Genomic DNA, 27103 nt, shown 5'->3' on the forward strand with positions numbered 1-27103 from the left:
CCGGCGCCCCGCCTTCCCCGCGCCCGGCCACGCCCTCTCCTGGCCACACCCCTCCGGGCTAGCCCCGCCCCCGCCGAGAGAGGGCGCCGTTAGCCCAGCGGTGGGCGGGATCCGCGTCATCCCCTCCCGCGCCTCCTGTCCCTGCCCGGGACCCGTAGCAGCCTCGCGTCACCCGGGGCCTCTCGCGCGGCGGATTCTGTCAGCGGGGCGGGCCCGCCGCCAGCGGTGAGTGCCGAGCCGGGGGAAAGGAGGGGGGGGGATCGCACGGCGGCGACCGGAGCCCGCGCAGGTCGGCCGCTTGCTTGGCGGCGGCGGCCGGAGCCCGCGCGGGTCGGCCGCTTCCTTGGCGGCGGCGGCTGCTGCTGCCCACAGGGCCCGGCTCTGAGGAGCGGCGGCCGCCGGGGCAGCGGCCGTGCGGAGGTCAGACCCGCGCGGTGCGGCAGCGTGTGGGGACCCGGGGCGGTAATGGGGCTCGATTCAGCAGGGAGGCTGCGGGAGGAAGGGGGCAGAGCAGCGGCGGGGGACAAGGGAAGCGGCCTGCAGCGTGCCGGCAGCCGGTGCAGACGGGAGGCGGGAGAGGAAGGGCGGCTGGTTGTTGCCTTTAGTTCCCCCTCGCAGGTTTTACGAACAGAACTTCAGCTTTCCCGGTTTCCGGTAGTGGCTCCCGTTTCTAGATCGGGTTGAATGATGTACTTTATGCCTCTTTGTTATCTCAGTCCTGTGTATGTCTAGAAAAAGAGAGAAGAATGGAGTACGGTGGAGAGCACATGGGAGGGAAGACTGGGGAGAAGGCAAGGGGCAACAGGTCTCTGAAACAGCAGTGGGCCAGCAGACATCGGTCGTCCAAAGACGATAACGCTCTGGTCAGCTCAAAGTTGTTTCCATCTTCTACTCCTGTGTTTCTGGTGCTTGGCTTCAGGTTTCTGAAGCCAGTAGTAAATTTATAGAGTGCAAACAACCATAAATTTGTTTTTAATTGAGTCTGGAGAGGTGACAGGTTAGGATTACTTAATGATGTCTGCAAATATAACTTTCAGGGTTCTTTGCATAATTTTTACTACCAAATGATATTCCTTCCGATCTATAAATCCTTTCCTAAAGACCACAAGCAGACAAGTATTTTTTCTATAATGGGACTGTATGCTGACTTGGACAGTTCTTTAACTTGACCCAGGTACAAATCTGTGAAGTGGCTGCAGTTTTAATCTACTCTTCTGCTAAAGCTCCTCTCCCACAGATAGACAAACCCCAGAGAAAAGCCCTTACACCTTGTGTTGAACTAGTCATTCCAGAATTCTGTCAGAATGTTAGGGGTGCCCAAAATAAACAGAAAATTGCAGATTTTTCCGACTCCTTAATTTTACTAGTTGTGTTTGAGAAAACAGCTTTCCCATCTCTATTTTTCCTTACTGTTAAAACTGTGATTTCAAACAAATGGGATACATTTCATGCGGAATGGAATTCCTCCTTCCTCTTCTGCTGTACATGCTAGCATGGCAAAGTAAAATGACTAAAAAAGCCTCCACAGGCTGATATCTTCACTTATTCTTGAAATAGCAAAACTGGGGCTTGTTTTTCACATATGTATTGTGCATTGATTGTTAGATGAAAGAATGTAAAGCACCTTTACAAAATCAGTGTGCATCAGTGTGGAGTTATTTTCTCATTCTATGCAGTAACAGTTGTAAATGCCATTCTATGCAGTTAAACCATCTTTGTCTTGCTTAGTATTAACATTGCAGTTAATCACCAATTCCCCTAAGACAGCTATCCCTCCTAGAGAATTACAAGGTAATTATCTCGCTTTGAATGCATTGTGTAACTTACTGCAACCAAGAATTCTTAAAGCATCTTTGTTAGGTACTGTCATTATTTTCTCCTAAGGAAGTGGTATGAAGAAGGCCTTGAATGCTGGCAGAGATGACAGATTTTAACTAATTTACTTACCTTTTTGCCTTTATTTTTGCATCACAAATGCTCAAGTATTTTGTTTTGGGTTTTTTCTTCTGTTGTAATCAAAGATGGCTGAGCAGTAAATACTAACACATGATTAGGATGAAGCCGGAAACACAGAAGCATCTTCAGTCTCTACGTTATTCCAGTTCCTTCAAAAAACCCACTGTGTAGCTCTTGCTCTTACATCTCTTAAAAGCTGCTGTCAAAATAGATGTTCTTCCCCAAAAAAAGAATCTCTCCTCTTCACTAGATGAATGAAATATCTTTACTTATAAAGTAAGGGTTTTTTGTAAATGTCTCTAAAAAAAGGCAACATAATTAATGGAATATTTTTTTATTAGGCAAATTATGCTGATTACCAGCAGTCAACTGTATTGCTGCAAAGCATTCTGACAGTTTGTCTGAATTATTTGTGTGCCTAGACTTTAAGCTCTTTGGGCAGGAACGATTCTCTCCCAGCGTAAGATAGATTAAACACAGTAAAATCCCTAAAAAATCCACTTCTGTCTCTACAGAAAAAATGCTGAGAAGTCTGAAAGGACTTGTCTACCATCCTCTAAAGGTAAGTCCTGTAATAGCGTGATGCTGCTTCCAGTATTTCAGCTGTCCTGTGAACTGGAATGACAATTTACAACTGTATAAAAGTGAGATTCTTCTTACATTCATCATCTAAAAACTTGGTGCCTCCTATAAGCTGGTTGTGTAAACTCCCATTATGGGCAAAGGAAAGAAGGACAACCTGTGTCTATTATTCCTTCTACATTTCTCTCTGTCGGCTGGGGAGAGAGAGAGAACGTGCAAGCAAGCCTGGATAGTTGGCTTAAGTGAGACATTTGTTAGAAGACTAAAGTTTAGCATTCTGCAGTGTCCAGAATGCTGAAATTCTACATCTTCAATACAAGTGTTTCTTGGAAAATAGAGAATCTACTTGCTCTGCACTGCTGGAAAATACAAAGGAAGCAGCCATTTATACAGAACAGAACCACCAGCCTTTCACAAAGCCTGTGCTGCTGGTGGGAAGATAATTTTGCCAAAGATGGCTCAGGGCTTCAGGTGGGTGTAGTAATATTAGCTCTGCCACAACAACACAGCAACACTACGTTATCAGTAAAGCTTCCTTATATTATAAACAGCATAATGGTTCATGTTGCATATCTGGAATGATTTCCTAATGGTAAAGAATTTCAGTCATTTTGTTTGCTGTTGTCTTTTAAATACTTTTTTCACTAGTACATAGTGATATGCAGCCATTAAAGAGGATGACTGTATAACTACTTGTTTCCAGAGATGAGATTCTGGTTATACGGTACTGTACTTATGATGGCAGCCTTTATGAAATAAACAGTCTTTTCTAGAGACTAAGATATGTGGAAACATGTAGGAACAGCTCCACCTTATGGCACATGACTTTGTGATTAATCTCCATGTACCACGTGATAGTTTGCTGCCATTTCAGGGATCTGAGTTAGACTACTCTGTCCTTTGGCAGATGGAAACTTACTATAAAATCCACTCTACACTACTAGGATAAACTGTGTTAAAAGATGATGTGAAAACGTGAGAACCTTATGTACATGTTAGGATTTACTATGCAGAACTCTACAGTGAGCCAGAAAGGTATACGTTTCTGGCATTCTGCATGAAGCCAAGGGGATCAGTGATAAGCCACTGTCTTTGTTCAGGAGGAGGGATCAAGTGGCATATTGCTGCTATAAAGTCAGAATATATAATGCATTAGCAGTGGTATTCTAGGTCACTCAAAGGTATTCTTGTAGCCTGTTAAAAATGCAGACGCACTTCTGCATGAATTTTGTAAACAGAAATGCAGTAATTCATAAAATGCAAGCCTGTATCTCTCAAATTCAGGATCATAGAATGGTTTGAGTTGGAAGGACCTTAAAGATCATCTAGTTCCACCTGCCGTGCCGTGAGCAGGGACACCTTCCACTAGACCAGGTAGCTCAAAGCCCCATCCAGCCTGGCCTTGAACACTTCCAGGGATGGGGCATCCACAACCTCTCTGGGCAACCTGTTCCAGTGCCTCACCACCCTCACCACCCTCACAGTAAAGAATTTTTTCATAGTATCTAATCTAAATCTACCCTCTTTCAGTTTAAAACCGTTACCTCTCCTCCTATCACTACACTCCCTGTTAAAGAGTCTGTTGTGGTTTAACCCCAGCTAGCAACTAAGCACCATGCAGCCACTCACTCGCCCCTCCCCCCACCCAGTGGGATGGGGGAGAGAATCAGAAGAAAAAAGGTAAAACTTGTGGGTTGAGATAAGAACAGTTTAATAGAACAGAAAGGAAGAAACTAATAATGATAATAACAATAATAAAATGACAATACTAATAAAAGGATTGGAATATAAAAAACAAGTGATGCACAATGCAATTGCTCACCACTTGCTGACCGATGCCCAGTTAGTCCCTGAGCAGCAATCCCCCCCCGGCCAACCCCCCACCGCAGTTTATATACTGGGCATGATGTCACATGGTACAGAATACCCCTTTGGCCAGTTTGGGTCAGCTGTCCTGGCTGTGTCCCCTCCCAACTTCTCTTGCCCCTCCAGCCTTCTTGCTGGCTGGGCAGGAGAAGCTGAAAAATCCTTGACTTAGTCTAAACATTATGTAGCAACAACTGAAAACATCAGTGTGTTATCAACATTCTGGTACTGAATCCAAAATATAGCACTATACCAGCTACTAGGAGGACAATTAACTCTATCCCAGCTGAAACCAGGACATAGTTCCTCCCCATCTGTCCTGTAGGCCCCCTTTAACTACTGGAAGGCTGCTATAAGGTCTCCCTGGAGCCTTCTGTTCTCCAGGCTAAACAACCTCAACTCTCTCTACCTGTCCTCATAGGGGAGGTGCTCCAGCCCCCGACCATATTCATGGCCCTCCTCAGGACCCTCTCGAGCAGGTCCATGTCTTTCCTGTGCTGAGGGCCCCAGAGCTGAATGCAGTACTCCAGGTGGGGTCTCACAAGAGTGGTGTAGAGGGGCAGAATCACCTCCCTCGACCTGCTGGCCATGCTTCTTTTGATGCAGCCCAGAATGTGATTGGCTTTCCGGGCTGCGAGTGCACATTGCTGGCTCATACTCAGTTTTTCATCCACTAATACTCCCAAGTCTTTCTCTGCAAGGCTGCTCTGAGTACTGTTGTATTCACTACTTCAGGAGCTTGTGTTGATTTTGTAGCACTTCAGAGAGTTGGGAAGGATTTCATGTCTCCAGGTACTTAGAAGCTGCTTCTACAGCCCAGCACAAGCTACAGTCCACAAAGGAAAAGTTCCAAAGCACTACAAGGCTACACGGTGATTTTGAGGATGACATATCATGCTAAGGCTCAAAGAAGTGATGTTCTAAAACGGTATCCTTCCAGGAGAAAAATGTAGTAATTTAAAGATGGAATATGTTCTGTTGATGAAAAAACAGAAATTCTATGTACTTGGCTGCAAGAACAGAGGACTGGGCTTCAAGACAAAGTCCTTCTCACACTTGCATCCTGTTTTACTGTGCTGTCTTCTACTCCCTTCACAGAACTTACTAGGAGCTGGCTTTTGTACCATAGAGAATCCAACTCCTGCTGATCTTCTGAGATTGTGCCTTTAAAAAAGTGGTATTATTAATATTGGTTTGACTAAGTATCATTCAGCTAAAGTCTTGAGCTGTATCTAGATGCACATAAAAACTGAACTCACTTAGAGCAAGAAGTTAATCCTTGCTTAATTTTCATTCACTGTTACACAGGTCAGGGACAAGGATTTGTGTGGTACTCCAGAGAAAGGATGTCCACAGAGCAGTAAGCTTGCCTTTCCTTTTCTGTGAGCAAAGCTTACAGTCCCAAGATATTCACTTGAGAAGGAGGGAATGTGGGATGTTCAAAGAAAATGAGAGGGACTATGATTCCAGGCTAGGAATGACTTAGGGCTGACATTTTCTAGGTGAATAGGTGACAATAGTTGCATGCTCTAGTTATTCATGTATCAAATTAGCATCTTAGTGCCTTTTTCTAGGCTGTAAATTAAGTCACTTCTGTGGGCTGAAAACTAAACATAGCCAAATAAAGATATCCTAATTGATTGATTGGATTTGAGGAGAAAAAGAACATTGTGGGAACAAGAGAAGAATGTGATGACAAAAGTGAATGTTTAGTGGTCTTCCATATTTACACTGCAGTAGTTTGTTATACAGGTATCTAGTGTTGAGTACAAACTGGTTTAATTCCTTCCCTAAAAGGAGAGTGTGTGCTGAAGTTATATAGGTATCTAGTGTTGAGTACAAACTGGTTTAATTCCTTCCCTAAAAGGAGAGTGTGTGCTGAAATGCTGATTCAGGAGTCCATTGTGTGTTGAACATAGGATGTGGGGTAATCCGACATTACACTTTATTCTGAGCTCTTGTGGCTTTCAAATGACCCCCTGAGGCAAACTCGGATGACAGTAGAATTGCATCATGTCATGGAGAACTGAAACAGCTGTTCCTGTCTCTAAACTTCAGTTTATGGCTACTCTCATCTATGCAGACAGACAAAATGGGAAACTACTTGCTCTGTTTACAGTTGGAGCCTGCAACTGTTCCAGTCAGTAAAATGAAGGGTGGCTTTCAGTTTTGCTTGCTTCGGTTACAGCCTCTGTTTGGAATATACACTTTTTTATTCATTGAGAAATGCTTATATTTTCTTTCACCATAACATAATAAAATGCCTGTCCTTCTACTACTCACTTTCTTGCCTATTTTGGCTAGGCTTTACAGGCATGCTTCAGCAGTCTGTCTATGGAAAAAAGAATTAATCAGCTTAGCTGGCTGTTTCAGTTTCTCAGCCATGTCTGTATTATAATGAAAGAGTCTGTATGCAGGCACACAGTTAGGAAAATCAGTGCAGGGACTGTAATTATAAATATCAAATAGTGGGCAGCACTGCACTAATCCCTCAATAATTGAGGTGATTATGGATTACTAGACAGCCTGAATTTTCAAGGTACTAGCTACTATTCCTCAGTGTAGGCAGAAACATTGTGGGAACTTCCCAGCAATAAGACCTTAATGGCTGTACTTGTGCTCTTAAGCAATCTTGAAGGGAATAACTCTTCCAGGTACAGGGCTTGGCTCTCTAGATGACTTAAGGTGGTAGCTGACTTAAGTGAATGGGAATGGTTTAGAAGCAGGCATCTAAATGTGAAATGTGGTTCTAAAGCATGTGGTTTTTCATGATGAATTTACAGTCTTAAAGATGAATTTTTATTCTAATTGCAGAGAATTCTGTTCTGTATTGCATGCTACCTTGACCTGATCATAATGTGCATGCAATGAGTGTACAAAACAAACTACTAACTGGATTTTTTACTGGCAATCTTTGACTGCTGAGAAGTTTGTTTCTGTTTGCCTTTTTCTTTCCTTAGTTGGACCATGGATATGCCCTCCATACGGCAGCCAAAGATTGCTTAAGTTCCATTGTCAGCCAGGATGTCCAAACACTGGCAGAAAGACCCAGAACAGTTTTCTATACCAGCGAGAATGACCCGGTGAGTTACTGCCACAATTGTTATTGTCAGACAGCAAGTGCCTAAATTCCATCAGTCTGCCTGTGGACGTGCTGGAGCCCAGAGTGCTTACTGGGATTGTGGTGTTCTAGTAAACGTAAGGGAAGGGAGTACACAGGCCTAATAATAGGTATCTAGACCATGATCCCCAGCCCAAAGGGAAACAGGCTGTGGCTGTGCAGTGCCACCTGCCTGGGTTTAAACAAGACAGGGCTGGTCCTCTGCCTGAAAGCTCCTGGGAACAAGTATTGATTCCTTCTCTATAGTTGCACAGATGAGATGATAGACTGTGTATTGTAGAAGCTCAGATGTGGCTTAGCTTGTCATCAGATGCCATTAATTTCAACTCCAGGGTTATTCTTCCCTCACTAACCTCCCCAAATTGGCTATGAAGGGTGATAAAAAACACACCCCAGATGACCTCAGCACAGCACAGCTCTCCAGCATCATAATTCCAGCCTCACACTCTGTCTCAAGCACAAAATGAAGTGGAATAAATTAATGGAATAAGCCTTTGAGATGCTTTTCTGCTGGCTGTGTAATTGGAGTCTTTCAATACTGATTCCTCTGGGGTCTCTATGGAAACAGCAGCATGCAGATGATCTTGCTCACGTGATGCAAGTGTCTCTATAGATTGCACAGAAGAGTCCAGATGGCAAGGATTGTCCCCACTGTCCTGTGCCTACCATTTACGTTGCCAGGCAACTGGCTTTGGCATTCTGACTTCATGGGCCTGATGTTTGGCGACAACCACCATTGCTTATTAATTTGTCAGATCAGTGTTCTTCGGACTTGCTGTATTGCAGATCGCGTATTGCAGCAGAGGGGCTCCGCTGTCTCGCTTCATCAGCAAACCTGATAGCTCTGATGGCACATGTACTTGTGCACCATAAAGTCCCATTAAAAATGGATTAAGACCAGACGAAAACTAAATTTTTAATAAGAATTAGCTTTTATATACCTTTCCATTAGCAAAACTCAAAGTGACTGAACATGAGGATAAAGATACTGACCCACTTTACAGATGTAGGAACTGAAGAGTGAAGGAATTTGGCCAAGGTTATGCAGCAAGTCAGTGATGAAACTGAGAATGAAAATGGTCTCTGGAGTACTGCTCTTCTGTTCGAGTCCATAGATACCACTGCCATGCAAAAACACAGGTGCTGTTAGTCTGTGTCCAACACGTGCAGGAAAACTCGAGCAAATCCAGCCCAGAGTCTGAAATACAGCTCTGCTTGGAAAAAAGACTGAAGTCTCTCAGAATTTTCTTCCTGTTGCTAAGATTTACTGACCAGTAAACACCAGACGGGCAACTCAAGCAGCTTAGATAGCAGTTTGCTGAAGTTACCAAATGGTTTCTTCCTATAAATAGTTTGGCAAACCTGTGGGTACCTTGAATCCTGCAGCTGTACCAAGGTAAACCGTACAGTCCAGGACACATTGACCTGTCCTATGAGTACCTTTCCTCAGTAAGGTATGGAATAGGGATGTAGTTACCATAGGCTTTTCGGAGTGGAGGGCAGGGCAGAAGACAACAGGCATGTTGCATGCTGAAAGACTGAAAATCTGGTCTGAAGAAAGGGAGGGAGAGTAACATACCAAGAGTCCTGGGGCTACAAAATTCATGGGTCCGCAACAGAGCTGCAGCAGTTGCGCCTGAAGAGTCCATCAATGAACTGGGAAAAGCAAAATATTCATGGCCAAAGCAGGCAGTATTCAAACCTGTAGGTACAGCTGCTCACATGGTTCCACGTGAGGAATACAGCAGGCAGCCAGGTCAGGGTAGCAGTACTCATCACAAATTTTTTTTCCCCATCCGTTCATTCTGGTCAAACCATTTGTCAGCCGGACTGCACAGGTGAGCGACCAAGCCCAGACCAGTATTGTCTCACCTGTTCTGGGCCTCAGTAAATTAAGTCCTGGGTCTACACCAAAGCTAATAAGGAATACAGATCTGGATCAGCCCCCAGATCTGCTAAAGCTGGCAGAAAGAATGACTGCTTCTTTTTCTTTCTGAACAGTAAATAAAACTACTTTTCCTGGATCATTATTATGCAAAATAAAGAAAACAAGGAAGTTGTTATGTTCTGACTCCACATCAACCAAAATGGAAGTAAGAGATTGACATGCACGAGAATAAAGAGGAGGATTTTTTTACTTTAAGTCCGTGGAAAAGTGCAGAAAGTCTAGAGCAGGACTCAGCAGCTTGGCACAAAGCTGCTAAAAATGCCAGACACAGCTTGGCACAAAAGTTGCTAAAAGTCACAGAGGAAGTACTGCAGAATAGTGTCTCTATATACTGTCCTAATTATACAAGACACAAAAACTGATGACTAGACCCAGAGTAAATAAGTAAGTGTTTTGCAAGTATTGCCTTGTAGGAAAATAGAATAATGAAGGGAAAAAACAAGGATGTGTAACAAGGCATGAAATGGGTATTAGATTTTCATATATCAGTAACAACTGCTTCTTAGACTGCGCAGTCAGAGTTCTTAAAGTAATTACTATAAATAAATGCAGAACGATGCAAGTCTGCTGGAGGAATAATACTGACCGCTTATGTCACAATAAGGGACTTGGAAATTATTGCCCCAGAAAACAGATTGTGAGTTCTTAAGCAACCAGTACTAGTTAACAAGGTAAGTAGCATATTAGGAATTACTACTGAGAGACAGCAAAGAACAAACCAGAAAACATAATTTTGTTGCAGACATAAAGAAAATAAATTTGAATCCGGCAGATAATTCAAAAGGGGATCATATTGCTATTAAGATAGCGTGGTGACCAGAAGTACAAGTGGACTAATAAAAGATTAGATGAACTCATGAAGCATAGGGCCACCAGTGCCCACAAAACAGAATGGTTCATATACAAGCTCAAGGAATCCCTTTATTGTTTATTGCCAGGTGGGATATCCTTTCTTTAGATTCTTCCTAAGCATCTGCCAGTAGTGTCCTGATACTACAATTCCTGCTTTACTTTAATATGCTAGTTCTTCTGACTCTTGCTTTGTAGATTGAACATGTAGATACTCGCTTTGATGGAGCATTCCCTCCCTGTTCCATTCTCACAGGCCTTCTGTATCCAGAAAAGAGGTATTGGACTTTACTGAGTGTAACAGTTTGCATTTTACCTTCCCAGGCCAAGCACACAGAACACCATGAGGGTCGCCATTATAGCATTCCACTTGAGGAGGTGAAAGCTGTGTTTCCACATGGACTGCCCTATCGGTTCCAGCAGCAGGTACTTTGTCTTAGAGCAGAGTTGTAGGGAGTGGACTGGTATGTAGGAAGAACCAGATCCATCGGGTAACTACAATGCTTTCCTGTTGGAATAAGAGAGAGTGATGTGCTGCAAGAATGCAGTTGCTCCTGGTCCTTACTGTTATTTTCTACATCTAAAAGATATGAGTCAACCTAACCAGAATAGTGGCAGAAGGGTGTGAGGATTCCACTTTAGGCAACGTTCTATCCAGTATTTTTCATCTCTAACAACTTCTGAGTACATAATGAATTACAGAATATTTTCCACAGTTACATTTCTGTATGAAACAGGCTGTCTCATGAAATAAGTTTATATTGGCAAGAAAAAAATCTTGCCTCTTGATTTCTGTTGTAAGACAGATCATGCTGTGACTGGATCAGGCTTCGCAAGCAGCTAACACAGACTGCCTACTTGAGTTTAGGAAGAGATTTCTTATCTGTGAGTTAGTAATTCTAGGTGATTGACTTTTGATTCACTGACAGGCCAGTCGGCCTCACCTTGGTCTCTGGGAACTTGATTGGAACAGCTAATCCTGGAAACCATTTCCAGGCACACAAAGGATAAGAAAGTCATCAGGGGTAGTCAGCATGGTTTCACCGAGGGGAAATCACACTTGACCAACCTGATAAACTTCTGTGATGATATGACTGGCCTGGTAGAGAAGGGGAAAGCAGTGGACATTCAGACCCTGCACAGTACCAATCAGAGATGGAATCATGCCAGGAACAGCTGTAGTGTGCCAGCACCTGGCTTCTTGTTCATATTCTGTTCCTTTTCTCAGATTAAGACCTTCAATGAAGCCTGCCTGATGGTGCGAAAACCAGCTCTAGAACTTTTCACTTACCTGAAAAGCTCCAACTTTGCACACCCAGCTGTCAGATATGTGATCTGTATCTTTTATCACTTACTTGATGGTAGAATGCAAGTTAAATACAAGCAGGTGAGTTTATGCAGATGAGGGTGATGTTTTGATCCTGTGCTGACCACTGCTGTTTAGTCTTCAGGAAGTGGTTCTGCTATGTGTGTTTTGTCAGCAAAGCTAGTCTGAGAAGTTCACGAAGCTTGTATACTTTTATTCTAAGCCCGATTTGGCTTATGGCACAGATTCACAAACAGGGCTACCAGCACAACTAAGGGAGTGGGAATAATCAGCTCTGATGTAGGGGGGCAGGAGGATATAGAGAGAAGGAACTCTTTAGGCTAGGTTTGCTGCTGAACAAAAGCCATCCTTGCTTTTATGACCTTTGAACTTCCTTTATGCCTTTGTGAAAGAATTACAGTCAAGTATAAATTGAAGTGGTTTTTCAGAGACTTTCCTTGACAATCCATGTTGGAGATGGTGAGAAAGGAACAGGGAAAACCATGACTCTGTGTCACGTGGTTCACTACTGCACAAGACAAGGCTGGTTGGTGCTGCACATCCCAGATGGTAAGAATACTGATGCTGTCTGTGTTATTACATCAAATATGCATGCTGATCCAGAAGATGCTGCTTCAAGAGAAAGGTGTAGGGTAGGCCACAGCAAATTAGCTTTTTTTTTCCATAGTGGAGAAGGCTTACAAGCACAAAACCCCCAAATAAAGTAGAACATAATTACAGTTATTTTCACCTGCTCGCACATGCTTATAGTCAGTCTTTTTTTTCTCCACTGTTAACGAGTATGACAGGACATGTGCTGTGTGTGGGTCTGTTTGACCTCCTCTGTTCTCAAGGGAGAATCTTCTCCATTAAGGATGACAGACTTTTCTTAGCAGTGTAGCAGAATAAGGATAAGAGATACAAACACACACCCCACCACCCAACTCATACAATTATTTTGACCGGAAAAAAAAAAAAAAAGGCAACTGTTTTATTTTGCTTACAGCTCATCTCTGGGTGAAAAACTGCAGGGAGCTTATACAGTCTTCCTACAACAAAGAACGGCTTGATCAGCCTTTGCAAGCATCCTTCTGGCTCAAGAACTTCAAAACCTCAAATGAGCGCTTCCTAAAAGAGGTTTGTAGAGCCTGTCAAGTTGTCTTCGTTAGTAGCTAAGAACTACCCACAGGATCATCTCTCAGGGACTGCAAGTGCACGTGCTTTCTGTCATTGAGCACCTTGATGCAAATTCTAGATTTGCTCATTTTCAAGAAATGCTTCATGTACTAATGCATGCACTCATATTGCATACAAACCCACAAACCCTACCCTTCACTTGAATTCAATTTTTGTGGAAAAAGAAGTACTTTAAATCCCCCCTGTGGGGGTGGCTATTTGCAATGAGTACTTCTCCCAGATTCTGCACTACTCTTTAACGCTGGCAAAGAACCAGCAATCTTGCCATCCAGACTTGCCAAGCTGCCTTTGCACTACTTATATCCCAATCTAATTGTAATTCTCTTACCGCAGATAAAAACACAAAAAAAATATGTGTGGGGCAAACGAGAAAGCACTGAGGAGGGCAGACCATTGGGTGAAGTGGTGGAACAGGTAAGGAATAACAACTGCTTCTGGCTTTGGTCTCACGTTTTATTAGAAGATCCTGTCATTGCATATGTACAACAAATTGCTTCTAAAGATCTTACAAATACGAATTCTAGGAAATGAACGGCATTTCCCTATCAACAAGGTGGCTACAAAAAACATTGTGGAAGATCTGATGGATCTGTAAAGGAAGTTGTACAGAGAACTTGGGTAGAAGCAAAAATTAGAATCTGAAAGTTCCTACATCTTTGATGCTCAGTACCTTAGACCAGATTACTCCTTTGAAACGAATGAACAGACTGTTGACGGTTGTTTTATCTTCCTTCCCCCTTAGAAAGGGCAGACAATGCCCAAAGTTGCCAGCATTATGTATTAACAAGAAAACCAACCTGAGTGATGTGCCTTTTCCTACTTAAAGGGTTTAGCTCGTGTGAGAAATGCCAGCGATGCTGTAGGGGTTGTGCTGAAAGAGATAAAGCAGCAATGTCATCTTGGGTCATTCCGACTTCTTGTGGCAGTGGACGGTGTCAATGCGCTCTGGGGAAGGACTACATTAAAGAAGGAAGACAAAAGCCCTGTAAGAAGTGATTTGTTCTGATGATATTTCTGCATTCCTACTGCAAGGGAGAGCGTTTTGTTAATTTTTAAGTTCTACAGTAATCCCTGAAAGACATACATTTGGCTTTGCTAGCTTGGAGGGACCTGAAAAATTCATATTGTGCTTTAGACAATTTTTACCGAAGAAAGTTCTCTCAGTAAGAAAAAAGTGCGCGTATGTCTTGTTATAGCAGAAAAGGTTTGGGCGTTTCTCTGTGTAACATTACACAGTGCTAAGTAAAAGCAAAGAAAAAAATGCACCAAAAGGATGCAAATGATTCTTCCAGTCTAATTTAAAGTAGAGGGGGCATTTATGTCTCAGATTGAAACTGCTGGCAAAAAAAGTGATGCAGACAATCTTTACCAGGTTTCTCCAGAGGAGCTGACGCTCGTGTACAATCTAAGGAAGATGATGATGAATAATTGGGTGAGTTCCAGTCTGTACCTTTGGGTGTGTTATTCTCAGCAATTAAAACTACCTGCTGATAAGCGTAAAGCTACAAATCTAACATCACACTGTTGCTTCAGCAAAGGAGAGGATGAATATCATGTGACTGTTAAGGGTTAGTATCTCATCAGCATTTCTGACATCACCCGAAGAGAAATAAGAATAGGTCAGATATGTAACAATGCTTTTCTTGATTACCGTGCCAAACTCCAGTTTATGACCCTGAGCTAGAGGTATTTAATACCCCTTATGACACTTTGCTTTCTGATTTTTTGAACTAACGAGAACTTTTAGTTTCTAGATGTTTTGCTACAGGAGGTCAACTCCTTTTGCTTCTTTTTCAATCCTCTGGATGCTAGTATCTCTAACAGGTAGTCTTCAGATGCAAAAGTATATAGAAAAGTCCCTTTTAAAGTATTTCAGTTGTTTCAATAGAAAAGTCATTTATAGGTAAGAATGACACATTTAAATGCTAGCACTGGAAACACCAGCTACGTATTCCCTGTTCTGCATGTGTCCTTGGAGTAGCCAGGCTTAACATAGTTAGGAGCATTGTAAGAGGTCCATTATATAGAATTTTGGAATTGAAGTAACTGTAAGATCAAAAAACCACCACCTCACTTATTTAGAATCAGTCCATAACTATTTCACAACCACTGCGTTTGCAGCTAAAAGGGTTTCTAATCTACCTTTTAGAGCGGAGGTGCTATTGTGACGACCCTCAGCCAGACAGGCTCTCTCTTCAAACCCAGTTCTGCCTATTTGCCCCAGGAGTTGCTGGGAAAGGTGAGTCCTGGCCTCTTCTTGTTTTTCCCCTTCACACTGGGAAACAAACAGAAATCCTGGTTTGGGAACTGTGTTCAGTTCAGGGTGGCAGCCTTTGCTCTTTGGATCACATACAGCTTTATTCTCCTTTGAAATAACTCTGCTTGAGCTCATCCCAGACGGGTCCTGCAGCAAGGAGAGGCCCAGGCCCAGGCCCGTGCCCGGGTGCTGCAGCCTGCGGCGGGACCTCACCCCCGGCTTTCCTTCCCAGGAGGGCTTCGATGCCCTGGACCCCTTCGTCCCCGTCCCGGTCCCCAACTACAGCCCGAGGGAGTTCGAGAGCTGCTACCGCTACTACCTCGACCGCCAGTGGCTGCAGCACGAGAAAGGTCAGCGCCCTGCCCGGGAGAGGGCGGGGGGGAGCCTCAGCCCGGGGGCCGGCCTGCCTGCGCCGAGGCGGTGGGCGGGGAGCCGGGGGGGGTCCCGGCGGAGGAGGCCGCGGCCTCAACACACCTTCTGTCTTGCAGCGCGCACGGAGGACGGCAAGGAGGAGCTGCGGTTCCTGAGCGGCTCCAACCCGCGGCAGCTGGAGCGGCTGGCGGGACCCCTCTAGCGTAATAAAGGCCGGACCGGCGGCGGCGCCGCCTTCCCACTGTCGGTGTCCGCCTCCTTGGGGGGGGGGGGTGGCTCCGCCACTGAGGCGTTTCCGGCTTCTCCGGGGGTGGTGGTGGTGGTGCGCATGCGCCCCGGGTGGCGGCGCGGCGGAGCGGGGCGCGAGCGGGATGCCGGGGGAGGCGGTAACGCTGCAGCTGGGGCACTACGCGGGCTGCGTGGGCGCCCACTGGTGGGGGCTGCAGGTGTGCGGGGGGGCTGGGGCGGCAGGGGGTGACGAGCGGGCCTGGGGCGGCGGGGGGGGGGGGGGTGCGGGCCGGGACCGGGGCGGCAAGGGGTGACGAGCGGGACCGGGGCGGCGGGGGGGGGGGGGTGCGGGCCGGGACCGGGGCGGCAAGGGGTGACGAGCGGGACCGGGGCGGCGGGGGGGGGGGTGCGGGCCGGGACCGGGGCGGCAGGGGGTGAGGGCCGGGGGCGGGAGCGGGACTGGGGCGCAGGGCGCGGGTCTGACCGCTTCCCCCCTGCCCCGCAGGCCGCCGCGCTGCGCAGCCCCGCCGAGGCCGCCGAGCTGCGCGCCGCCGCTCTGCTCCGGGCCGGGCGGGAGGCGGGCGGGCGGGAGTCGCACACGCCGCGCTTGGTGGCGCTGGAACTGAAAGGTACCGGCGGGGCGGGCGGGGGGCTGGCGCGGGGCGGCCTCGCCGTGACCGGCCTCTCTTGCAGGCGGCGTGGGCGCGCTGAGGCCCGGCGGCGCGGGCACGGAGGCGCCGGTGGCCTGGTGAGTGCGGGGCGGGAGCGGCGGCGGCGGCGGGGGGCCGCCGGCAGCTGCCGCCGGTTTGTGTTGCAGGGACGGGGAGGTGGCGGCCTACCTGGAACGCGCCTCGGCCGGGGGCTCCGCGCCGCGGGACGCCGGGAGCCGGACGGTGAGGGTGGGCGGAGCGGGGCGGGCGGGACGCAGCGGCTGCCGGGATACGAAGCGCTGCTCGGAGCCCGCCGGGTGCTTCCCCGACTCCTCTCGCATTTACTTCGCTCGCGGCGTGGGCTTTAACTTCTTGACTGGTACCATGTGGAAGGATGAGGCAAAGCATGGTGTAACTGCCGTACCGGGGCTTTTTCCTTAGGAAGATGCTTCCTCTGACAGAAAAGGCAGTTCCAGTGCTTCAGTTCAAGGTGTGTGTGCGTGTTTCTGTGCATTACCGGTTTGTGTTTTGTCCAATTTGCACTGTCCTGATGGCTTTGGTTTACTTACTGGGATCAAAGAGCTCTATCTAGAAAGGCAGAACAAGCCCTGTGACAGCTGGACAATTTATCAGTGAATGAGCATGCGGGGAGAAGGAAAACTATGGGATAAGATTTCTTTGCTTGCAGAAAGATGGGTCATAGAGCAGCAACTAAGTTAAGAAACTGGACGAGATAAAAAGCTGGTTTTGTTTATTCAAGGGATGTTCAGAGTTGAAAAGACCTTCGCTCTTCACATCTCTCATTCCAGATGCATCTCCTGCCCCTTCGCGACTCGCTGTTTCCCAGGAAGTTTACTCAGGTGGCAGCATGCGGGTCTGGTCCGATTACCTCAACGTGCACTTGCATCCCAAGAGCATCTATGTCATCCGTCAGTACATGCACGATGGGTATGTTCTAAAGGTTTCATTCAGAATCTGTTGTCCAGAACAGGATCTTAGTTTTGACTTCAAGGAAAAATTAAGAGGGGATAGAATAAGCCCCCCCCTTTTCTTAGGGAGTGTGGTTGCCTAGAAGCCTTTGGACAAGGTGAAAGTCTCCTGCAGGATCCTGGCTGCATAGAGGAGTTGGAAGATCGGTTGCACTTTTATGTTGAAGAGTGTGATTATCTGCAGGTTTGACAGCTTAGTCCAAACTCCCTTTTCTTTCAAGAAACTTTCTGTTCAAGATTAAGTAGAATCTCAGCTGCTGCTGCCATTCTTACACAGGGGTTCCAAGTCCTCTGTGACCTACACAATGGATTCTCTGGAGTTGGTGCCAAGGTGACAGAACTGCTCTATGATGAATATTCAGGAAAAGGAATCCTGACCTGGGGCTTGACTCCAGTCATGAGTAACATGGGAGTAAGTAAACAATGGGGAAACAAAACAACAGGTGATGCTTCCATGCCCAATCTGGATTAGACTGTTTGATTGCATCTTTAAGATTCTAATGGTTGGATTTTTTCCCCCCAGGGTTCTCAGAAGAATTTTTACAGACTGATGAACACAGCCCTAGGAATTGTCCATCTCTCCAGTCACAGCTCGCTCTTTTGCCCCCTGTCACTCAGTGGGAGTCTAGGAATCAAGCCACAACCTCCCGTTACATTTCCATATATAAACTATGATGTATGTACCATAGAGTGGTTTACCTAGAAACAACACCTACCATGGCTGGCTTTCAGCTCTTTCAGATATACCACTCTCCAAAAGTGTTTTCTGCAGCTATGTTATTTTAGCAATGTTTTTTCATGATGGTGTTCTACTAAGCAGAAAAGATTTTTTTTTTCCTGCTTTTTCACTGTTAGCAGAGAATTAACTGCCAACTTTTCACTCCCATAGTTTTTTTCATCCTTTAAAAAACATTACATTTTCTTTTTTGCAGTCTTTCCATTGGTTTACTGCCTTCAGTTTTGTCACTGAAAAAAATGGTTTACTGCATTATTCTTCATGTGCTGAGTATGTAACACCAGCCTTGTCTGTGCACTAAGAAGCTGCTGTCAAGAAAAACAGCAACAGATCATTTGTTAGCAAGCAGTTGACTTGCTTATCCAAAACCTGAAATAACTGTTAAAACACAACGTATATAAAAGCACAATTTACAATATGCTCAAGTTAAATATACAAAAATGAGTTAAGGAACAGATGAATTTAACTTGTCCTGTAAGTCTTCCATGTGTCTCCCTCCATAGGCATCACTTAACTACCACAGCAGCGCAATTTTGGCAGCAGTGCTTGACACCCTTACAGCTCCTTACCGGCTCTGTTCCTCTCAGGGCTCTATGATGCACCTTGCTGAAACACTTAACTTCTCTGGGAGAAAGGTAAGGGCATAGAGAACAGCAACCTCTAATCCTTTCAGTTCTACCTGAACTACTGCTGTGGGCAAGAGCTGGTGTTCTACTTCACATCTGTACATACACACATAACAGGACGGGGGGAGTGTGTTCTAGACTGATTTGTCTCCCCCTCTCTGACTCGTAGGTTGTGGCTGCGTGGGCTTCTGTTCCCTTTCCTGCTCTACATGGCTGCTCGCTCCCTGATACTTTATGTGCCTACCAGCAAGACATGCCCTGGAAGCTTCTGTCTTCATGTAGGGAGCAGAAGGTCAGCTGCTGTTTTGCTCAGTCTGTTGTGCTACGAGGAATTTGCAAAGAAAGTCACATCAGGTAATCAGCATTTCAGCTGCACTTTTCCCTTCAGAACTCACACTATCAACTGTGGTGGTTTCTTAAAGTCATTCACAATCCTATTAGGAGAGTCAGCCGAATGAAGAAAAAACTGTATAGTAGTGATCTAGCCAGTTATATGCTACTAACTTTATAGCAAAACAGCTAAAAAGCAGCTGAGTCACCAACACTTTCAGTCAAATCCCCTGGAAAACCATGAATTGGTTTTCTTTGCAGCAGCTGTCCAGAAAAGCAGGCCACTTCTCCACTCCATGCTTGTGAGAGCACTGAGCAGATTCTGCAGCATTATTTACACACTGTGTTTCCTGGGGCATTCAGGTTGGTAACAGTTTTGTTTTGTTTTTTTTTTTTTTTAGAACAGGGAACAGTAACTTGCAACTGAAGGTAGAGCAAGTTTTGGATAACTTTATTCACCTTCTTCCTTACAGCACATCCCACGTGCTTGAGCAGCCATGTAACACCCTACCTCCGTACCCCCAGTTTTTTTCTCCTCTTCTGACCAGACAAGGCTTCCTCCTGGACAAACCTCCCAGTTATTCCTCAGCAGGTAACAAGTGCCCCTTAAACTTACTTTGCAACAGAAAGAGATCATGTGGGGGCAAGTAGGGTCTAACAGAGGTAAAGGAGAATTATTAAAAAACCAACAAACACACAACACACTTTTGAGTGTTTGTAGGGCAAAAATTATTAGTGTTAAGCAGCTCTTCTGCTACGTTGAGCTTCAGTAAAGCAACTGCTTGTAAAGTAAAATAGAGTAGGGAAACAAATTTTGATTGGTCTGTTTGAACAAAGATATTTTTCCCTGCAGCTGTTGAAAGCATCCCTGTACTAGCAGCCCTGCAGTCTTCACCGGTTCTGCACACGCTCCTCTACAGCTTATACAAGGATCTACAGAAATTGAACACACGGCGATGGCCCAGCTTCTTCTCTGCTGGAGTTGAACCGGATGACTTCCAGGAGGCCTTACAGGAGCTAAGAACTCTATCCCAGTGCTATGAAATGGGTTCTGAAGCAGATGAATCTGAAGATGAAGCAGATGCAGACTAACTCATCTTTATTACTAGAGATAGTGGAAGTAAGAATATCTTTAAAATCACTTTCAAAATAAAGGGAACGGCTTTAAAGATGGCCCAACTGCTACTTTCTTTTCAGTAAAATCCTGCTACAAAGGCTGGCTTAAGTTCTCCAGCTACTTGCAGTTGTGTTGTAAAGGAGGAAAGCTGCTTTTTTGGGGCCTGTTTTTGTATGTTTGTTTTTTTTAAAACTTTGCAAAGTGAATTTGCTCTGCCTGTTAGAATAAGACCACACAATAAATACAGAATTCAGATTGTAACTTTCCCATGTACAATCAACACAAGGGGAAAACTTACAAAAAATCATGTGTGTGTTCCACATGAAAACAGACATCTTATGATACAATATTTACATATTCTTTTCAAAGGCTGGTGGCCCATCTTCACCATGCAGTGAGGTCAATGTCCACAAGCATCACTTCTGTCATTTAATTGTTGCAGCTCCCCATGTAGGTTCTAGAGGATGTTATCACCCTCATCCCTTTCTTCATTTCTTTAGTTTGATACAGATTGAGAACTGCAGCTTGTCAGAAGTGTAGCAGGAAAGTGAACAACAACAACAAAAAGGTGCTATCTTAAGTACCTGTGCAAACATTTTTCCTTTATCCACAGCACCTGTCTAGCAGCAAACTGGCAAAAAACTCTCCTGATGCAGTCAATAGCTTATCAAGCCAGAATAACCTTAGTCATCAGGTTCTTCCTCAGAAAGCAGAAGATCTTTATCTGACAACTGGTCTGTGTTACTGGTACTAGTTGCATCCTCCTCATCTTCAGAGCTCCCATCACAGGATGTATGAAACAGCCTCATCAGTTCTCTGAACCTGTGGGATACCTGAAGAACAAGGGAAATCCAAGATAACTAGTGACCTAAAAGGCAGTATGAAATGGAAGTTTCACGTTATGGAGTTGAGGGTGTTTTGTGCATTTATGTTAAAAACAACCCCAATCACATTTTATGGAAGATTCGATCATGAAGGAAAATAGAAATAGAAGAGCACTGGGTTGTTCTGTCTTCTTTGGAAGAAAGTTATATTCTACTGACTTGCTGGTAAAAAACCGGCAGTTTGGGAAGATTCCTAGGCAGTAATATGAGGAATGTTAAGAGAAAACCCAACAGATTCCTTGTGTTGAAGCAGAAGGCTAAAGACCCAAGTAGCAGTCACTGAAACAATTTTGGTACCAAATATAAGGCTAGAATATCAGTGCTAATGTAAGGAGGACCGTAGCAGTCATGATTTTTGGCTGCACCAGAACAGATCAGGGTTGGTTTTGGTTTTTTATTTGCAAAGAGAATTATTTTTCTCTGATGCAGCATCAAATTGAAGTTAAGTTTGGGAGACTATATGACAGCAAACCTCCACTTTTCCTTCCTTTTCCCACCCTTTCCCCATTCACTGTAGCAGATGCAAGCTTTTCCACACCAATCGCTCACCTCACTAGCTGTCTTGTTGCCTAGTTTCTGTGAGATGGCATGGAATGTTTCCAGATGGGCTCCTTTCTCCTGACAGGTGGTGAGGATGACTCTGTCAGCCTCCCTGCAAAACAGTGCAATAGCTATTAAAGCAGCTGAAAACAAGCGTTGACACACTTCAACCACCACAAGCCCAAGAGGCCTGTTCCCAGGTAAGGATAGCAATCACAGAGCAAGTCCAGCAGGCTTGTTCCTTTACTATTACTACCACCACCTATCACAAGACATATCTCTAAGCAGAGCTGCATTTAGCCTGTTTTTAAGCTTTTTGAAGTCAGAGGGAAAAAAAATTCTTTCCCAGGCTGAAGTGCTACAATAATTACACAGCCACAAGCAGACAGTGTTTCTCATAGGACCAAGATGCCAGCTATGACAGACTGTGGTTAGAGGAAACAAGGGAGGGGGCAGAAGACATTAGAAAATGGGCATACAAAATGAAAATAAAGGATACACTATAATATGAAAGCTGAAGCCAAATACTGAATGCACAAAGGATGTAAGATGCAGTTCAGGCAGCTATACCTGGTCCAGAGGACAACCTTCTCCCCAGTTGAGCTGACTTTGCTGTTCTTAGCACACACAGTTGCTTCTGTGACTCGCTGCTGTTGCTGCTCCTCTTCCTTTTGCTCCAGGGAGGCAGTAACCACTCTATATTCTAGCTGTTCAGAATGCTGCTGCACCTGGAAGCAGTTGTTTGCATTTGACTTTGATCTGCTCTCAGGCAAATTTCCAGTGCAGCCCATATCATCTGTTTCCAAAATGCAATTATCAGGGGACTGTGAGCTGCAGCTCTTACCCAGTGTTGGTTTTCTACCCAGTGTTATCCAACCCTGTTTTGCTTCAGGTTTTCCTTCCAGAGGCAAAGGTGGTCCCTCAAATTCTTTCCCACCTAATTTTGAAGCATGACCAAAGACAGTGAGCTTATCTGATGAATCAGAATGAAGCCCTTCAGTCTGACATACACTCTTTCCAGAAGAGGAACTGGGTCCCGTTAAGCCTTTTACTGTAGCAGAAGAAGAGAGCAGCAGATCTCTGCTCAGCCCAAGGGAAGCATCTGCGTTTCCTTGATGTTGCTGCTTTAGTCCCTCACTCCCACTTCCCACAGTGCAAGGGCAGTCTTTGGTTTCTTGAGGTAGTTTTAGAGTAGCTTTTTGTAGATGTGTCCATCTGAGGTCAGTGACAGAAGAATCACTGTCCTTTGCAGTATTCACAACAGCACTGACACCAGCTTCTTGAACCTGGTTATCAGGCAGTGCAGCTTTTTCAGAAGATGCATGTCTGCTGGAGGCAATCTTTCCTTCCAGGTGAGATCCTGATTAAGAAACCCAGACAAGTTTAGATGAGCTGTTAGTAAGAAAAACATCTGGAAGCTTTATTCCTTTTTAAGAGTTTTTTGGTTTGGGCTTTTTTTTTTTTTTTATTCTAGAGCATAATACTGTAAATGAGAACACAGTTTGGGAGCAGCTTTGTAATGCTATCTGCAGTTTACCCATCCTGTACTTCAAAGGCACTCTGCAGTGAATTTTCTTCACCATTGTGGGTTAGTACAACCAGCTGCTGTGTGAAGAAGTGATAAACACATGAAAAAGCTTAAGTGCATTGCCCAGAACAAAATTCTCAAGTGAAAGACATTGCTGCTCTTGGCACCCTATTTACAAAACCACTATAAACTAGACATCAGGTTGCGTTACATTTAAACTACTATATAGAACCTGTGCATTGTCTCCAACAGTAGTGTTAACTGAGACATGGTTACTGAAAGAAGGAAGAGATCTCTTTCAGGTTATTTATCCTGCAATAATCATGTTTCCCCTTGTCTGTACCAGACTGAAGGAAAAACAAGTAACTTGAAGGAGACCATTTAAAAGAAGATTAGAGAGATGGTGATTTTGAATTGCTGTGCTAAATGAAAACTGGAAAAAACCACAGTATCATGGACTAGTAGTACTGGGAATGGGATTAGTATGCTAGCAAGAGAAGCTTAAATGGAGCAATCGTTCTGAAAAGGGGAGAATGTTTATCTAGTCAGGAAGGCTTTTTTTTGAAGGGACTACACTGGATATATGCATGTTTAGAGCATCCAGAGTGGATGAACACAAGGAAAAAAAAATGAGAAAAGATTATTAGAAGTTCTCATTATCTCAATAAATTTGTGTTAGAAAGTCCTATACCTATTTTCCTTTGTGTGAACCAGTTTGGAGATGAATGATATACCTGTCTGTACACAAGACTTTCACATACCTGAAGCCAGAGAGTCCACTTTCCTAGATACAGTTTTTGTTCTGCTCTGGACATCCTCTCTCTCATCTCTGTTCTCCAGGCTTTCTTCTCCAGGTTCCTTAGACATTCCAGAATCCCTCCCTTCAGGCTGAGGACTTGATTCTTGTTGAACAAGGCTTGCAGTCAGCTCCTGAGAATCTTTATTTTTGTAAAATTTGTTTTCACATACCTGCAAATCAATGTAGAGGCATACAATTACAGATGTGGTATATCAATCCAAACCTAACACCTCAGCCTTTGCTTCCAAAGTATTCCTTGATCCTAACAAAGGCTTCAGTTTGCATTTAGAAAGCTGAATCTTTTTTATTATTATGAACAGGCAGAGTCTTTTCACATAGTGGCCACACAAGCATCTTCCACTAAAAAAGCTTATTCTTACCTCAAAAGAAAATTGAAATTAACACTATTTAGCATAGCAAGGAGGGGCAGTAGAAAGTGAGGGACAGACAGCGGAAGGCCAGGTAGTGCAGTCAGAGCTCCAAAGAGGGAGACGCTACTGGTCATCTTTTGATTTACTTGCTTCCTCAACACATTATTTTGGAGACATGAGGCCCAAGGCTGGACAGATCACCACATCAGGGGGACTCTTGGCACGACTCTACCTTCCACTCACCACTCCAGTGACTTGGCCTATCAACTGACCTTACTACTACAATGGCTGCAGGTCCTCCTTTTGCTTTTCTTTAGCTTGAGATCACTACTCCCTTCATGGCAGGAACAGGAACATTCCTTCGTCCCATCTACCCACTCGACCTCCTGGAAACAGACATACTCCAGCTGACAAAGATGCATGGTACACAAAGATGACAGTCAGGGTAAGGTGAACCCCAGAGGGAGCCAGGAAGGGGTGAGTGGCACTCTGCGCACACCCAGAGAGAACTAAAGCAATTATGCTGGTAGCAAGCAAAGCACAATGGAAACATTTCAATCTCCTTTCTTCAATCTTTTTAGGCTGTTGTCATGTCTCTTGATAAATCAACACATTTATCCTTGTGAGCATGCATTTGCTTAGAGTCCAGATATGTGGACTAGTGAGATACCCCAGGCCCACCTTGTCATTGTTCTGGCCTCCAATCTCTTTACGCTTCTTATTTTTTGAGGCTGCATGAATCTTGGGTGGTTCATCCTCCTCTTCTACATCTGGCAAAGACACCTCTTCAAACCCATCAAACTACAAAAGAAGAAACACACAAAAACTGCTCTATCATGATAGCTCTTCAGTAGACCAAACTTCATTTTCCCCATGGATTTCTGAATATTAAGTTCAGTTCCAGGACATGACAAGTTCAATTATGTTAGAAGAGACATAAATGCTGTAAAAAAAAAATTTGAAAAAAGTTTGCTTCAGTCCACCAACAGCTACCCCACCCTGCTGCTTCCCTCTCTCTGGAAATGCAGTCTCAATTTGAGTTCTTCAAGTTCAAACATGTCTAGTATCCTGCTTTTATCTTTTCTGGTCTTGGGGAAAAGATTGCTCCACCTCATATTCCTTCTCTTCTGTCCAGTTGATCTCCTCAAAATCTCCCATGCGGCTGGCTGAGGGCCGTAAGTGATCAAAGAAAATGGAGAACTCATCCTGCAAGTGGTCATGTCCTTTCAACAGTTGCCACATTTGGGTCTTCAGCTGAAAAAGAGAAATCCAGAGAAAATGAGTGTTTCATTCCATATTGTCACATTCTTCTCAGAAGGATTTCTCAAAGTGGAACACCAGGGCTTATTAGACCTCCAACATGGAAGTTTATGCTTGCATTGGTGCTACTTCATGAATATTTTGAGATCATTCCACATCCAGCTATCAAGTTAGCATAGAAATATCCCTCCAAAATTCTAGGCAGACTGTAGGAGGTACTAATCTAAAATTTCACCTGCAAGGTAATAAAGGCAAGGTGGAGGTAGGAGAGAGGAGACACACAGGCCAGTTAATTGTAAAGCCTCTAGAAGAGGCAGCTTCAATTCTCTACCATGCCCCACAGCAGGAGATCGCACTTGATAATCTCTTGTGGTCTCAAAGAGCAGCATATAGGAACAGTGAAGCAGGCCAGCTAATTGCATTCTCAGGGTTTTTGAGAGAAAGGATATACCTGGATGCCTGATTACCTCTGCAATCTCCTGGGGGAGGCAGTCTGCACAACTCTGGAGAACTTTGATGATCTTTTGATGGTGGGCAGGATTTTCAGCAAAACAAATCTCCAGTTGCCTGAGGAACTTCCGGCTTTTTTCAAATGCTTGCTGCTCTTCAAACTGACCAAAAGAAAAAGATTCACCCCTCATGTTCAAGAATGTATCTCCAAGCATCTCTAGTTGGCTTAGGCAAGCTATAAAATGCCTGTCTTGCTATTTTTTTTCCATTTGTATTGACATCCATTGCAAAACTGGGAAGAGGTGGAGAAAGAGAAACAAGACTTTGCATAATCAATACTTACGTGAGCTACAAAGTTTTGCTTCCACCATATGCATGTAAGATAGGAAAATCCAGAAAGAATGGAACAGGTGAAAACCTCTATCTTACAAAGTGGAAGGCTGATTTGTGAGATAAGGGAACCATTCCACTTGCTTTATCTGCACGTTGTCTCTGCAGTCAGGTTCTGCAACGTAACTGGGAAAGGCCAATTCTCCACAGTAATACTTAATATGAGACTTAAAACAAACACTAGACATTTCAATTCTGATTAATAAAACAGCAAGGTAAGCAAGTGATTTACCAGCTGTTTACCTTTCTTGCCCTAGGAAGAATACTTTATTCTTTCACTCTCACAAGCATTGACATTGTCTGCTTAAAATTTGGTCTCCTTTCATGCTACCTACCAGTCCACACTCCAAAGCTTGTTCTGGTAATAGAAAGGCAGCAAAATCTGTGAGCAACTGTGGCCAGTCATGCAACAGTTTCTGTAAAGTGGAATAGAGATCCACAGCTGTTTGCTTGTCCGTGCTAATCTCAAACTCATAGATAACGCGAAGAAAGTCTTCATACTTTCCAGGAACATGCTGCAAGGCTTCACGCACCTGGAAAGAGCAACAGAGCTTTACAGGACTACATAACATCCAGGAAGAAAACAAGTTAATTTAGTAATCTTTGATCTCTTGCTACTCAGATTTACACAGTGCTTCCAGCTTTGTTGAGCCAACCAAGTCTTTTCCTTAAAGATAAATTTTAACTGCTCACAAGAGAGAAGGGAACCAAATCAAAGACTATGACATTCTGAAATTAAAAGAGGCCCAGT

The 27103-nt window shown here is 44.5% G+C and overlaps 3 protein-coding genes across 14 annotated transcripts in view; 2 read left to right on the forward strand and 1 right to left on the reverse strand.

Moving 5' to 3' along the window:
• The first annotated feature begins 90 nt into the window (after window positions 1-90).
• On the forward strand, window positions 91-15692 carry DAP3 (death associated protein 3). Of its 4 annotated transcripts, XM_069794459.1 has the most exons (14): window positions 567-863; window positions 1764-1791; window positions 2472-2518; window positions 7365-7487; window positions 10647-10748; window positions 11551-11659; window positions 12106-12198; window positions 12635-12765; window positions 13159-13239; window positions 13652-13810; window positions 14198-14257; window positions 14975-15064; window positions 15315-15432; window positions 15571-15692. In XM_069794459.1, the coding sequence occupies exons 1-14, from the start codon at window positions 747-749 to the stop codon at window positions 15654-15656; spliced, it is 1344 nt and encodes a 447-aa protein (XP_069650560.1). In that variant the 5' UTR covers window positions 567-746; the 3' UTR covers window positions 15657-15692. The 4 variants fall into 4 exon arrangements, with proteins under 4 accessions (XP_069650556.1, XP_069650559.1, XP_069650560.1 ...); XM_069794455.1 differs by lacking the exons at window positions 567-863; window positions 1764-1791 and adding an exon at window positions 91-225 and having other exon boundaries at window positions 11551-11709; window positions 12078-12198; XM_069794458.1 differs by lacking the exons at window positions 567-863; window positions 1764-1791 and adding an exon at window positions 91-225.
• A 74-nt stretch (window positions 15693-15766) lies between these two features.
• MSTO1 (misato mitochondrial distribution and morphology regulator 1) lies at window positions 15767-20186 on the forward strand. 5 transcript variants are annotated; one of them, XM_069794449.1, is made up of 14 exons: window positions 15776-15900; window positions 16188-16311; window positions 16376-16430; window positions 16500-16575; window positions 16774-16822; window positions 17142-17280; window positions 17388-17505; window positions 17599-17733; window positions 17845-17997; window positions 18561-18692; window positions 18853-19037; window positions 19278-19376; window positions 19487-19605; window positions 19867-20186. In XM_069794449.1, exons 1-14 carry the CDS (start codon window positions 15826-15828, stop codon window positions 20103-20105), a joined length of 1698 nt encoding a protein of 565 aa, XP_069650550.1. In that variant the 5' UTR covers window positions 15776-15825; the 3' UTR covers window positions 20106-20186. The 5 variants fall into 5 exon arrangements, with proteins under 5 accessions (XP_069650552.1, XP_069650551.1, XP_069650553.1 ...); XM_069794448.1 differs by having other exon boundaries at window positions 15777-15900; window positions 19275-19376; XM_069794451.1 differs by lacking the exon at window positions 16500-16575 and having other exon boundaries at window positions 15767-15900; window positions 19275-19376.
• The window catches only part of LOC104325534 (GON-4-like protein), a 31308-nt gene continuing 23648 nt past the window's right edge, over window positions 19444-27103 (reverse strand). For 3 of the 5 annotated variants that reach the window (XM_069794440.1, XM_069794438.1, XM_069794436.1), the window contains exons 24-32: window positions 26688-26885; window positions 25980-26123; window positions 25363-25506; window positions 24934-25053; window positions 24525-24638; window positions 23844-24051; window positions 22125-22914; window positions 21564-21666; window positions 19444-20963 (exon numbers count right to left, since the gene is read on the reverse strand). In XM_069794440.1, the coding sequence (XP_069650541.1) occupies window positions 20814-20963; window positions 21564-21666; window positions 22125-22914; window positions 23844-24051; window positions 24525-24638; window positions 24934-25053; window positions 25363-25506; window positions 25980-26123; window positions 26688-26885 (1971 nt within the window). In that variant the 3' untranslated portion in view covers window positions 19444-20813. Of the gene's footprint in view, window positions 20964-21563; window positions 21667-22124; window positions 22915-23843; window positions 24052-24524; window positions 24639-24933; window positions 25054-25362; window positions 25507-25979; window positions 26255-26595; window positions 26886-27103 lie in introns of those variants that run through there. The other 2 variants (XM_069794439.1, XM_069794441.1) reach the window with 2 other exon arrangements.

Source organism: Haliaeetus albicilla, chromosome 10 (assembly GCF_947461875.1).
Source record: "Haliaeetus albicilla chromosome 10, bHalAlb1.1, whole genome shotgun sequence".
NCBI classification, from domain to species: Eukaryota; Metazoa; Chordata; class Aves; order Accipitriformes; family Accipitridae; genus Haliaeetus; species Haliaeetus albicilla.